This window comes from Capricornis sumatraensis, chromosome X, assembly GCF_032405125.1.
Source record: "Capricornis sumatraensis isolate serow.1 chromosome X, serow.2, whole genome shotgun sequence".
In the NCBI taxonomy this organism is placed as follows: domain Eukaryota; kingdom Metazoa; phylum Chordata; class Mammalia; order Artiodactyla; family Bovidae; genus Capricornis; species Capricornis sumatraensis.
The window spans coordinates 92,317,170-92,332,390 of NC_091092.1; the positions used below are offsets into that span (position 1 = coordinate 92,317,170).

At 38.6% G+C, this 15,221-nt stretch overlaps 1 protein-coding gene across 1 annotated transcript in view; it reads right to left on the bottom strand.

The window, feature by feature from the left end:
• WNK3 (WNK lysine deficient protein kinase 3) overlaps positions 1 to 15,221 on the bottom strand; it is a 165,510-nt gene that overhangs the window by 105,516 nt on the left and 44,773 nt on the right. The window contains exons 6-9 of the mRNA XM_068962928.1: positions 14,103 to 14,322; positions 7,113 to 7,407; positions 6,132 to 6,325; positions 5,800 to 5,949 (exon numbers count right to left, since the gene is read on the bottom strand). Coding sequence (XP_068819029.1) covers positions 5,800 to 5,949; positions 6,132 to 6,325; positions 7,113 to 7,407; positions 14,103 to 14,322 — 859 coding nt within the window. The remainder of the gene's footprint in view (positions 1 to 5,799; positions 5,950 to 6,131; positions 6,326 to 7,112; positions 7,408 to 14,102; positions 14,323 to 15,221) is intronic.

Below are 15,221 nucleotides of genomic sequence, written 5' to 3' on the forward strand. Positions count from 1 at the left end.
AAACATTGAAGACGGGGGAGAAGGGGATGACAGAGGATGAGATGGTTGGATAGCATCATTGACTCAATGGACATGAGTTTGAGCAAATTCTGGGAGATAGCGAAGGACAGGGAAGCCTGGTGTGCTGCAGTCCATGTGGCCAAAAAGAATCAGACACTACTGAGCCACTGAACAACAACAATATAATCTTAGGTTGTAAAATTAATGGCTGCTGCTGAACAGAGGCTTAGAAACAAGTCTTCTCTAAATACAGTCTGGCTTTGTGGAACTTAAGAATCTGGAATTACAGACTTCTGACATACCACTGATTATGGCTAGGATACTGAATATATCTTTTGTGAAGGCTAATGGGCCCTTGAATGCACCTCAGTGCAATTAGAAGGGAGCTGAGCTGTACCACCAGCATTCTGTGCACTGCTCGCAAGTTGGGCAAAAGAATAATTTGACAAAGCTGGAGGTGATTAACTGATAAGAAACTAGAAATTTGATTGGCATTTGGTAATTTGGTTAATGCCTGATTCTCATGTCTAGGGTCAAGTTCAAGTTGAAGGCCAACCATTAGATTCTGGGAAATCATTTGTGAAGCACACAGTGTCTAAGAAGAAATTGTAAACAAGACTGGTTGTGGAACTCTAGTAACTGACAAGTCTAAAGCCACAGGTTGAGCTAAAATTTGTACATCTGCTCTAAAACTCAGCTGTAGTTCCTGGTGCTGATGCAAAATAATTCAAATTATAAATGCATGTACCATGGGAATTCTCTGACCTCCAATGGTGAGGACTTGGTGCTCTCATTATCAGGGCCCTGGGTTCAATCCCTGATTGAACTAAGATCCCACAAGCTGCAGAGTGTAGCCAAACTTTTTTTTAATTAAAAATAAAATAAATGTATATACCTTGTTCAATTTAATGGGGAGAGTCCCAGACAGAATGATAGGTAAAAGATTCGGGGGCTTCCCTGGTGGCTCAGACAGTAAAACGATCTGCCTGCAATGCAGGAGATCTGGGTTCAGTCCCTGGATGAGGAAGATCCCTGGAGAAGGAAACGGCAACCCACTCCAGTATTCTTGCCTGGAAAATCCCATGGTCAGAGGAGCCTGGCAGGCTACAATCCATAGGGTTGCAAAGAGTTGGACATTACTGAGATACTAACACACTGTAAAGATTTTAGGAACTTATCCAAAAGGTGTTGGGTATAGTGTTAGTCCTATAAAAATTCTATTAATAACACCACGAGTAAATGTTAGTTGAAGACACTAACAGACTGAGACCAGCCCCCAACAAAACATTGCTCATGGCCTCTCAATTATTGAACTTGCCACATAACTCATTCAAACCGTGGCAGAAATTCAGACTAACTGATTCTGATACCTTCACACACCAGAAAGTGGAAGTTCTAAGAGAAAGCTCAAAAGGATTTTAATATCATAGCTAAAATGAACAAAGAAGCTCTCTCAAGAGGAGAAGAGACAGTTGGTTCAATACATATAGGTTGCCTGTAATAATTCCTAGAACTTAAACCACTAGGTTTATAAAAAGACCCCCACTGGTCAAAGTGCTTGCTTATGTGGATTCTAAATATTAGGTGAAAAAGGCAGGCTACAAAAAGGTATGTATGTGATATACATATGTATGTATAAACAAAGTTATATGTGTACACAGAAAAAACAGACAAATCTAGAATTCATTTATTCGTAAGATTTAAGGAAAGAGTTCAGTTCAATCGCTCAGTAATGTCCGACCTTTTGCGACCCCATGAACCACAGCATGCCAGGCCTCCTCCCTGTCTATTACCAGCTCCCAGAGTCCACCCAAACCCATGTCCATTGTGTCAGTGATACCATCCAACCACTTTATCCTCTGTCGTCCCCTTCTCCTCCTGCCCTCAATCTTTCCCAGCATCAGGGTCTTTTCAAACGAATCAGCTCTTCGCATCAGGTGGCCAAAGTATTGGAGTTTCAGCTTCAACATCAGTCCCTCCAATGAACACCCAGGACTGATCTCCTTTAGGATGGACTGGATGGATCTCCTTGCAGTCCAAGGGACTCTCAAGAGTCTTCTCCAACACCACAGTTCAAAAGCATCAATTCTTCTGCACTCAGCTTTCTTTATAGTCCAACTCTCACATCCATACAGACCACTGGAAAACCCATAGCCTTGACTAGACGGACCTTAGTCAGCAAAGTAATGTCTCTGCTTTTCAATATGCTATCTAGGTTGGTCATAACTTTCCTTCCAAGGAGTAAGCGTCTTTTAATTTCATGGCTACAGTCACCATCTGCAGTGATTTTGGAGCCCAAAAAAATAAAGTCTGACACTGTTTCCACTGTTTCCCCATCTATTTGCAATGAAGTGATGGAACCGGATGCCATGATCTTAGTTTTCTGAATGTTGAGCTTTAAGACAAGTTTATCACTCCCCTCTTTCACTTTAATCAACAGGCTCTTCACTTTCTGCCATAAGGGTGGTATCACCTGCATATTTCATGATGTACTCTGCATATAAGTTAAATAAGCAGGGTGACAATATACAGCTTTGACGTACTCCTTTTCCTACTTGGAACCAGTCTGCTGTTCCATGTCCAGTTCTAACTGTTGCTTCTTGACCTGTGTACAGATTTCTCAAGAGGCAGGTCAGGTGGTCTGGTATTCCCATCTCTTTCAGAATCTCCCACACTTTATTGTGATCCACACAGTCAAAGGCTTTGGCATAGTCAATAAAGCAGAAATAGATGTTTTTCTGGAACTTTCTTGCTTTTTCCATGATCCAGCAGATGTTGGCAATTTGATTTCTGGTTCCTCTGCCTTTTCTAAAACCAGCTTAAACATCTGGAGGTTCACGGTTCACAAATTGCTGAAGCCTGGCTTGGAGAATTTTGAGCATTACTTTACTAGCATGTGAGATGAGTGCCATTGTGCAGTAGTTTGAGCATTCTTTGGCATTGCCTTTCTTTGGGATTGGAATGAAAACTGACATTTTCCAGTCCTGTGGCCACTGCTGAGTTTTCCAAATTTGCTGGCATACTGAATGCAGCACTTTCACAGCATCATCTTTCAGGATTTGAGATAGCTCCACTGGAATTCCTTCACCTCCACTAGTTTTGTTCATAGCGATGCTTTCTAAGGCCCACTTGACTTCACATTCCAGGATGTCCAGCTCTAGGTGAGTGATCACACCATTGTGATTATCTGGGTTGTGAAGATCTTTTTTGTACAGTTCTTCTGTGTATTCTTGCCACCTCTTCTTAATATCTTCTGCTTCTGTTAGGTCCATACCATTTCTATCCTTTATTGAGCCCATCTTTGCATGAAATGTTCCCTTGGTACCTCTAATTTTCTTGAAGAGATCTCTAGTCTTTCCCATTCTGTTGTTTTCCTCTATTTCTTTGCATTGATCACTGAGGAAGGCTTTCTTATCTCTCCTTGCTATTCTTTGGAACTCTGCATTCAAATGGGTCTATCTTTCCTTTTCTCCTTTGCTTTTCACTTCCTTTCTTTTCACAGCTATTTGTAAGGCCTCCTCAGACAGCCATTTTTCTTTTGTGCATTTCTTTTTCTTGGGGATGGTCTTGATTCCTGTCTCTTGTACAATGTCATGATCTCCATCCATAGCTCATCATGCACTCTGTCTATCAGATCTAGTCCCTTAAATCTATTTCTCACTTCCACTGTATAATCATAAGGGATTTGATTTAGGTCATACCTGAATGGTCTAGCGGTTTTCTCCACTTTCTTTAATTTCAGTCTGCATTTGGCAATAAGGAGTTCATGATCTGAACCACAGTCAAATCTAGAGTCTCTACCCCCAAATATAAATGATAATTTATTTCTAGCTGGAGATAGTAGATGATTTTCACTGTCTTCTTTATAACTTTGTAGACTTTATTTTCGGAGAAGGCAATGGCACCTCACACCAGTACCCTTGCCTGGAAAATCCCCATGGACGGCGGAGCCTGGTAGGCTGCAGTCAGTCCTTGGGGTCTCAAAGAGTCGGACACGACTGAGCAACTTCCCTTTCACTTTTCACTTTCATGCATTGGAGAAGGAAATGGCAACCCACTCCAGTGTTTTTGCCTGGAGAATCCCAGGGACGGGGGAACCTGGTGGGCTGCTGTCTATGGGGTCACAGAGTCGAACACGACTGAAGTGACTTAGCAGCAGCAGCAAGCTTTATTTTAAATAGGTAAATAACACTTTCATAAATTTTTTATCCTTTTTTTCAAAATACACATACCTGTATATTTATGTGGTTGAACCTAAATTATTATTAATAATTTAAGCATTCATCCAACACACTTTGCATTACAGTCTTTTAAAAAGAGATAAATCCAACCACAACATGAACTCAAGAATGAACATATGCCACATAAGCTACAAACACTAGCCAAACACCATGCACTGTGAACTATACCATATTAAATATATCCCTAGCAGATTTTAAATGCATCTGGCATTTGTCAAGTATGTGTATGTTTTCCCCTACAAGATTGAGCTTCTTGAGGGCAAGGAACATATTTTATCTCATTTTATATCCCCAGAGATGGCAGTGATTAAAACTGCGCTGATGAACTATGACTGACTATATACTAATCTCTTAAAACCAACAGATGCACCAGCTGCTAACTAAATCATATACAGAGAATGCCTAGGAGCTCAGACCATCTCATTCCCAAAGAGAGAAGACACACATAAGGGATGGTGAGGTTGAGAAAAGAAAATGGGATGGCAAAGAAAAGCCCAGCCATGTATCCAAAGTCTATAACCTAGGAAACCAGGATATAGTACTGATATACAAACACTCAGAAAGACTGTGTACTCATTGTCAGAAATGAGTAACGTTGACTTTAGAGTCTAAATGAAAAAACATTTTCTTCTACAGAAATAAATGTGAACAAAACAAGTCAAGAATTTAGATCAAAGTGCTAAAAATTATAACAGTCTATGAGATCCTATTTCTAATTAACTACAAAAGACATCCCTTCACATCCAAATCAGGCTGAAAAGTCCAACACAAAAAACAAACCAAGAAAAAGGGATTAGAGTCCTAAATAAATTTTTTATCCGTATATGGAATTCTCAGTTTCTTTTCCAATTATATAAGCAGTGTCTCAAGATTCTAGTTACACAATATTAGGCACATCCTCAAGAAGAATGCCTTAAGTGAAGGAAAATATAAACAACTTTAAGCTTTCAGTGACTTTTATATAAACTAAGATGAATCTATGTAAGAGAGCCTTCACCTGTCAGAAAATCTCTGCTGTGCTTAGTTGCTCAGTAATGTCTGACTCTTTGTGAACCCAAGGACTGTAGCCCACCAGGCTCCTCTGTCCATGAGGATTCCCCAGGCAAGAATATTGGAGTGGGTTGCCATGCTCTCTTCCAGGGGATCTTCCCAACCTAGGGATCGAACCCAGGTCTCCCATATGGCAGGCAAATTCTTTACCATCTGAGCCACCAGAGAACCCCAAGAATATTGGAGTGGGTAGCCTATCCTTTCTCCAGGGGATCTTCCTGATCCAGGAATCGAACTGGGGTCTCCTGCATTGCAGGTGGATTCTTTACCAGCTAAGCTACCAGGGAAGCCCAAGGTACCAGGGAAGCCCAAGGTACCAGGGAAGCCCTGCTGCTGCAGCTGCTGCTAAGTCGCTTCAGTCGTGTCTGACTCTGTGCGACCGCACAGACAGCAGCCCACCAGGCTCTGCCGTCCCTGGGATTCTCCAGGCAAGAACACTGGAGTAGGTTGCCATTAGGCAGTGTTAAATATGTTTAACTGAATACAGAGCCTCTAAAATGTATCTTACCTTTATCTGTGAGGCCTTTGGGACAGTTAAAGGTGAAACCTGGGGTTGTGAGACAACTGGAGGTCCAAAGACATGTACAGGCAAAATAGTGGACCGACCTTGAATCAAAGGCAAAATCTGGGGCTGAGTCAGCTTTGGCTGCTTCTGCAACTGTTAAATAAGAACAAAAAGATTAAAGATAAATTCTCCCATTTATAGTAAATATACTGATGATATATTAAAAAAACAATACAATATTGTAAAGTAATTAGCCTCCAATTAAAATAAATAAATTTATATATATATATTTATATATTTTTATATATATATATATATAAAACAGTTCATCTCACCCCTGAAATCTGCTGGTAATGTCCCACTAGTTGCTGGGATGGATAAATTTTCTCCAGAATATTTATTTCGGTCTGTGGCATGTTAGAAACCATTTGAGAGCCCATCATCTGGTCTGAGGAGTAGGCTACACTGGGCTGATTTGAAGTGTCTGAGTGTATAGCTGATCCTGCTCCTGCCTCAGACAAATTGTCACCTACGATAAAGAAAATAAGGCAGAAGGGAAAAATTCAAAACACAAGGTCCAGATGGCATAGGAAATGGTAAGCACTCTTTTTTCCTTTTTCACTCTGACAACCTGAAACAGCTTTAAATAAGATATGTACACTGCAGAATTAATCAAAAACCATCATGTAAACTTTTCAGGCTGATATTATGGTATAACTAAAATTTTATTAGTAAAGCAAAACTACAAAGAATTATATAAAAGTTAACTCAATTTGCTGGCCATTTCATGCATATCCTAACTAATCTATGTTTGCCATTAGGACTTCAGTTAATATTCTCATTTTCATAGAACCTGGCTATAAAATAATGCTGCCTTTATAGAACAATCAGTTATTACTATGAAAACACTCTGTCCTTCCAGAGAAGAGAACGCATTACAGCCAGAAAAATTAGAGAAACTGTTAATTTTATACTTGAGTCTAAAATACAAAAGGTCTTAAAGTCTAGAAAATTTCCTCTTGAAAAATAAGTTCTATCTTTAGATCCATATTTCCTTTACTAAAAGATTCATGTTAGACTCTTAAAAATGGGAAAAAGATTATAATCCTTATCCAACTAGTACCTTGAACAAGTCACTTAACAGAACAATTTCTTAATTTTAAAGTAAGGAAACTAGCTGGCTTGTCTATTTATGGATTTTGGAAAAGGATTAATGAAAGGACAGATAACAAAATGCTTTGAAACATACAAAAGTACTATTTAAAGATAATGGAATACAATTACACATTTCCTTTTATACATTATAACTGTGTTACCTGTAACAGAGGAGCAATGATGTTGTGGTTTTCTTTGTAGAAGCTGTAGTCGCACATGTTGATCAACTTCAGTTTCTTCACATTCTGCCCCAGTGTGCTGAACAGGAGGAGGGGGCAAAGATGTATTTTGGGGCTGAGGGAGTATATTCCCTACAGACTTGCACTGGGAATCCCTGCGTTCTTCCAAACAGCCAGCTAGCTTCTTCTCCCTTGTCTTCTTTATCAGGGTCACTCGGTCTCTAATGGACTTAGCAACAGCTTTGGAATCACTTTCATGGAAGAATCCTGACTTGACCTACAAACAAAACATAATAAGCAAATCACATCTTTTTTTTCAATTAATTAATTTTTTATTGAAGGATAATTGCTTTACAGAATTTTGCTGCTTTCTGTCAAACCTCAACATGAATCAGTCATAGGTATACATATATCCCCTCCCTTTTGAACCTCCCTCCCATCTCCCTCCCTATCCCACCCCTCTAGGCTGACACATAGCCCCTGTTTGAGTTTCCTGAGCCATACATCAAATTCTCGTTGGCTATCTATTTTACATATGGTAATGTAAGTTTCTATGTTACTCTTTGCATACATCTCACCCTCTCCTCCCCTCTCCCCATGTCCATAAGTCTATTCTCTATGTCTGTTTCTCTATTGTTGCCCTGTAAATAAATTCTTCAGTACCATTTTTCTAGATTCTGTATATATGTGTTAGAATATGGTATTTCTCTTTCTCTCTCTGACTCACTTCACTCTCTATAATAGGTTCTAGGTTCATCCACCTCATTAGAACTGACTCAAATGTGTTCTTTTTTATGGCTGAGTAATATTCCATTGTGTATATATACTGGAGTTCACTCAAACTCATGTCCATCAAGTCGGTTATGCCACCCAGCCATCTCATCCTCTGTCGTCCCCTTCTCCTCCTGCCCCCAATCCCTTCCAGCATCAGGGTCTTTTCCAATGAGTCAACACTTCGCATAAAGTGGCCAAAGTATTAGAGTTTCAGCTTAAGCATCAGTCCTTCCAATGAACACCCAAGACTGATCTCCTTTATGATGGACTGCTTGGACCTCCTTGCAGTCCAAGGGACTCTCAAGAGTCTTCTCCAACACCACAGTTCAAAAGCATCAATTCTTCGGTGCTCAGCTTTCTTCACAGTCCTACTCTCACATCCATACATGACCACTGGAAAAACCATAGCCTTGACTAGACGGACCTTTGTTGGCAAAGTAACATCTCTGCTTTTTAATATGTTATCTAGGTTGGTCATAACTTTCATTCCAAGGAGTAAGCATCTTTTAATTTCATGGCTGAAATCACCATCTGCAGTGATTTTGGAGCCCCCAAAAATAAAGTCTGACACTTTATTTTCATTGTTAGTATATAGAAAGGCAAGTGATTTCTGTGTATTGATTTTATATCCTGCAACTTTGCTAAGTTCACTGATTAGCAATAGTAATTTTCTGATACTATCTTTAGGGTTTTCTATGTACAGTATCATGTCATCTGCAAACAGTGAGAGCTTTACTTCTTTTCTGATCTGGAATCCTTTCTTCTCTGATTGCCGAAGCTAGGACTTCCAGAACTATGTTGAATAATAGTGGGGAAAGTGGACACCCTTGTCTTCTTCCTGATCTTAGGGGGAATGCTTTCAGTTTTTCACCATTGAGAATAATGTTTCCTCTAGGCTTATCATATATGGCCTTTACTATGTTGAAGTAGGTTCTTTCTATGCCCATTAATTACAGAGTTTTAATCATAAATGGGTGTTGAATTTTCTCAAAGGCTTTTTCTGCATCTATTGAGATGATCATATGGTTTTTATCTTTCAATTTGTTAATATGGTGTATCACATTGACTGATTTCCATATATTGAAGAATCCTTGCATTCCTGGAATAAACCCAACTTGATCATGGTGTATGAGCTTTTTGATGTGTTGCTAAATTCTGTTTGCTAAAATTTTGTTGAGGAATTTTGCATCTATGTTCATCACTGATATTGGCCTATAGTTTTCTTTTTTGTGTTGTCTTTGTCTGGTTTTGGTGTCAGGCTGATGGTGGCCTTATAAAATGAATTTGGAAGTATTCCTTCCTCAGCCATTTTTTGAAAGAGCTTTAGAAGAATAGGCATTAGCTCTTCTCTAAATGTTTGACAGAATTCTCCTGTGAAGCCATCTGGTCCTGGTATTTTGTGTTTTGGGAGATTTTTTATCACAGCTTCAATTTCAGTGCATATAATTGGGTTGTTCATCATTTCTATTTTTTCCTGGTTCAGTCTTGGAAGACTGACCTTTTATAAGAACCTGTCCATTCTTCCAGGTTATCTATTTTATTGCCATATAGTTGTTCATAATAGTGTCTTATAATCCTTTGTATTTCTGCATTGTCTGTTGTAACCTTTCCTTTTTCATTTCTAATTTTGTTGATTTGATTCTTCTCTCTTTTTTTTCTTGATGAGTCTGTCTAACTGTCGATTTTATCTTCTCAAAGAACCAGCTTTTAGTTTTATTAATCTTTACTATTGTTTTTTTCATTTCTTTTTCATTTATTTATGCTCAGGAATTTATAATTTCTTTTCTTCTACTAATTTTGGGGTTTTGTTCTTCTTTTCCCAGTTGTTTTAGGTGTAAAGTTACGTTGTCTATTCAATATTTTTCTTGTTTCTTGAGGTAGGATTGTATTGCTGTAAACTTTCCTCTTAGAACTGCTTTTGCTACATCCCACAGGTTTTGAGTTGTTATGTTTTCATTGTCATTTGTTTCTAGAAATTTTATAATTTCCCTACTGGTTGTTTAGAAAAGTGTTGTTTAATCTCCATGTGTTTGTGTTTCTTACAGCTTTTTCCTTGCAAGTGACATCTAGTCTCATAGCGTTGTGGTCAGAGAAGATGCTTGATACAATTTCAATTTTGTTCAAAGTCATATCTTTAATATTTAAGATTTTTACTTTTATTTTTTACTAGCAGAGTTATTTTCCTACTCCAAATTCCAAATGCTATTGAAAATAGTTAATTTGTTTCTATGTTCTTTCTTTCTTTGGGATTGAAATGAAAACTGACCTTTTCCAGTCCTGTGGCCACTGCTGAGTTTTCCAAATTTGCTGGCATATTGAGTTCAGCACTTTCACAGCATCATCTTTTAGCTTTGTTCGTAGTAATGCTTCCTAAGGCCCACTTGACTTCACATTCCAGGATGTCCAGCTCTAGGTGAGTGTTAATAATTACACCTTTGTGATTATCTGGGTCATGAAGAGCTTTTCTGTACATTTCTTCTGTGTATTCTTCCACCTCTTCTTAATATCTTCTGCTTCTGTTAGGTCCATACCATTTCTGTCCTTTATCGAGCCCATCTTTGCATGAAATGTTCCCTTGGTACCTCTAATTTTCTTGAAGAGATCTCTAGTCTTTCCCATTCTGTTGTTTTCCTCTATTTCTTTGCATTGATCACTGAGGAAGGCTTTCTTATCTCTCCTTGCTATTCTTTGGAACTCTGCATTCAAATGGGTCTATCTTTCCTTTTCTCCTTTGCTTTTCACTTCCTTTCTTTTCATAGCTATTTGTAAGGCCTCCTCAGACAGCCATTTTTCTTTTTTGCATTTCTTTTTCTTGGGGATGGTCTTGATTCCTGTCTCCTGTACAATGTCATGAGCCTCTGTCCATAGTTCATCACGCACTCTATCACATGTAGTCCCTTAAATCTATTTCTCACTTCCACTGTGTAGTCATAAGGGATTTGATTTAGGTTCTATCTTAATGGAAAAAGTCAGTTTTTATTCCAATCCCAAAGAAAGGTAATGCCAAAGAATGCTCAAACTACCGCACAACTGCACTCATCTCACATACTAGTAAAGTAATGCTCAAAATTCTCCTAGCCAGGCTTCAGCAATACATGAACTATGAACTTCTAGATGTTCAAGCTGGTTTTAGAAAAGGCAGAGGAACCAGAAATCAAACTGCCAACATCCACTGGATCATAGAAAAAGCAAGAGAGTTCCAGAAAAACATCTATTTCTGCTTTATTGACTATGCCAAAGCCTTTGACTGTGTGGATCACAATAACCTGTGGAAAATTCTTCAAGAGATGGGAATCCCAGACCACCTGACCTGCCTCTTGAGAAATCTGTATGCAGGTCAGGAAGCAACAGTTAAAACTGGACATGGAACAACAGACTGGTTCCAAATAGGAAAAGGAGTACGTCAAGGCTGTATATTGTCACCCTGCTTATTTAACTTATTTGCAGAGTACATCATGAGAAACGCTGGGCTGGAGAAAGCACAAGCTGGAATCAAGATTGCTGGGAGAAATATCAATAACCTCAGATATGCAGATAATACCCCCGTTATCGCAGAAAGTGAAGAAGAACTAATAAGAGCCTGTTGATGAAAGTGAAAGAGGAAAGTGAAAACGTTGACTTAAAGCTCAACATTCAGAAAACTAAGATCATGGCATCCGGTTCCATCACTTCATGGGAAATAGATGGGGAAACACTGGAAACAGTATCAGACTTTATTTTTCTGGGCTCCAAAGTCACTGCAGATGGTGACTGCAGCCATGAAATTAAAAGACCCTTGCTCCTTGGAAGGAAAGTTATTACCAACCAAGACAGCATATTAAAAAGCAGAGACATTACTTTGCCAACAAAGGTCCATCTAGTCAAGGCTATGGTTTTTTCAGTAGTCATGTATGGATATGAGAGTTGGACTATAAAGAAAGCTGAGTGCAGAAGAATTGATGCTTTTGAACTGTGGTGTTGGAGAAGACTCTTGAGAGTCCCTTGGATTGCAAGGAGATCCAACCAGTCCATCCTAAAGGAGATCAGTCCTGGGTGTTCATTGGAGGGACTGATGTTGAAGCTGAAACTCCAATACTTTGGCCACCTGATGCGAAGAGCTGACTCATTTGAAAAGACCCTGGTGCTTGGAAAGATTGAGGGCCAGAGGAGAAGTGGACGACAGAGGATGAGATGGTTGGATGGCATCACTGACACAATGGACATGGGTTTGGGTGGACTCCAGGATTTGATGATGGACAGGAAGACCTGGCGTGCTGTGGTTCATGGGGTCACAAAGAGTTGGACATGACTGAGCAACTGAACTGAACTGAATGTTCTGTCTTAATCAGACATGTACAAATGCCAGAGCTTGGAATAGGAAAAATATTACTAGGCTCCAGAAACATAAGAGCCTAAGTTGGTCCTTTTTCCTATAAGCACACACAAGCTTGTGGTAAGAGATGGATAAAAACTTAATTTAAAATGAAATAAGAGGTAGGAATAAGCTGCTGCAAAAGCCCTAAAGGAGCAGAAGCCTTTCTAGTAGAAATAGAGAAAGAATCACAGAGGAAGGTAAAGTCTGACCTGGATTAAATAAAACAAGGAACTTGAAGGCTATTGAGGGAGAGGTAGATGAAGTCCAGAAATCAGCACTCTAGGCAGTTTAGTATGCTCACAGCAAAGTGCTATATCTTACTAGGTTTTAGTAGAGTGACATGAGGGACATTAAGGGCTTGTTGTCTAAAAGGAACAGGGCTGAGTAGCAGAGATAATGATTTGAAGAGGTGTCAGGCATATCATTCTCAGTTCTACAGTCTGTATTTTAAAGTATGTCTCAAGGTTCTACAGATTTGAGGAAATTTCATCATAGTTGAAAAATGATTAAAATGTTAGATGAAATCCATATATTTAATTTCACTCTTTCCCAAAGTTAAAAAAAAAACCCAGAGCAAATGGATTTTTAAGTCATAAACTCACAAGGATAGACAGAATAAAGTCAACAGCAACAACAAACATTTTGGACATTTGGGGATTCGAAAACAGATAATAACTGGGAAAGGTGAGCCAGGGAAAGCTGAGAATCATTCTCATTTATCCTGAATAACACTCATAATACATAGGAACTAGCCATACCAGGTACTTATACAAGTGGGTAAAGTCAAAAGAGATGACTAAAATAAGGAAGACTAAGTGAAAGGGTTTTCAGAAGTAGTTAGGTATTAGGTTCCCATCTCTCACCCTCCATTCCACATCTTTGGGTGATTGCTTCTCCCCTATTCAAAAAGTCTAAAATTTTGTTCTCTGGAAAGGGTAAAAGAGGATCTCTGGACTAGGGAACACCAGGCACAGTTGAAGGTATGGCTATCAGGTGAAAAACAAGAAGATTATATGGCCATATGCATGCTGAACGCCATACACAGAAACTGCCAGCACTCTTCCCCACTTGGCTACCAAAATGCACCAATAACCACATCCTTATCCTCCAGGCAGGATACTGAAAGATAATTCTCTGGAGAATCTGGCCAATTCAAGAAGAAAGACACAGAAATATTTACATCGGATGTTCCCTGATTATTGGCCCACCCAGATGCCTGAAAGTAAAGGTTAACAAGTCTGACCTTCCCAGACTCAGCTCTCATAAACTCATAGGGAATTTTGAGCCAGACTATAACCAAGAGGCTCTGTTCAGCTTACCCCTCCTGGGTATCTTCACCAAACAGTAACTTCAGTAACCAGCTAGGTATGTGCTGGGCACTCTAGTTTTCAAAACAAAATAATATATATTATTTAGGTACACTATAATGAAAAGCAAAGGAAAGTGTAACACAAAAGGATGGATCCATGGCTGATTCAAGTCGATGTATGGTGAAAACCACCACAACATTGTAAAGTAAGTAGCCTCCAATTAAAATAAATAAATTAATTCTTTAAACAGTCAGGGTAGATATTATCTATAGTGATGAGGGAGGGGAATGCAAGTAGGAGGGGACACAGATAACTTCTAAGGTACCAGTAGTGTTCCATTTCTTAACAAAAGTAGAGTTTTACTATTCTTTATACTATACATACAAATTTAATATACTCAGCTGCATAGATATATTTCACAATAAAATTTCAATTTAAATAAAGAAAATGAGAGAAAAGAAAGCAATCAGAAAGAGAAAGGATGAAACTCTGATACTATAACGGGAGGGGAGGCTGGGGATAGGATTCACTTACCATTTCATATGCTACTTCCTCAGGTGTATCTGTTTCTAAATTGAAACTGAATTCAATAGCTTCATTATCTTTATGTTTGCCTTTCAATTTTTTAGGGTCTTCAACCCAGAGTCTTAAAGCCAGGGATGAATTTGAGCAATCATCTTCCTCTGCCAACTCCACTCTTAGTCCTGTATCCTCCGCAAAAAATGCGTGGTTTAGTAGGTCCCTTATAGACAACCTAATAAACAATATACAAACCTGTTATCAATTCTTCCAATCACAAAAAAGATATAGAACACTTAATCAGTAAAAAATCAGTCAAAGCAACAAGTTTATTTAAAATTTTCTATTTACTAAACCATTAATTTGTCTTAATATAAAAGACAAATTTTATATCCAATTATTATTACCAAGGATGCAAACAAACCTCGATTAACATGCATTTGTAGTGATCTTAATTAAGGACCATTAACAGTAACATATCCAGATACTGAACTTTAACATACCTAAACATATACCTAGAGATAATTTGAAAAGTGCTGCAGTACGTTAGATGGATTCAGTATCTTCCCTAAATCACTGGCTTAAGTCACTAAAACTCTAACAATGGATTGTCAGCAAGGAAACTAAAAACTCTTCCAGATATATACACTCTAAAGTAAATTAGCAATTCAAACATTTTTTAACAGAATTTATAAACAGAACTCATTAACTCAATTAACAGTAATCTAGTCCTTTGACTGTGTGGATCAAAATAACCTGTGGAAAATTCTTCAAGAGATGGGAATACCAGACCACCTGACCTGCCTCTTCAGAAACCTGTATACACGTCAGGAAGCAATAGTTAGAACCGGACATGGAACAACAGACTGGTTCCAAATAGGAAAAGGAGTACGTCAAAGCTATATACTGTCACTCTGCTTATTTAACTTATTTGCAGAGTACATCATGAGAAACTCTGGGCTGGAAGAAGCACAAGCTGGAATCAAGATTGCCGGGAGAAATATCAATAACCTCAGATATGCAGATGACACCACCCTTATGGCAGAAACTGAAGAGGAACTCAAAAGCCTCTTGATGAAAGAGAAAAAGGAGAGTGAAAAAGTTGGCTTAAAGCTCAACATTCAGAAAATGAAG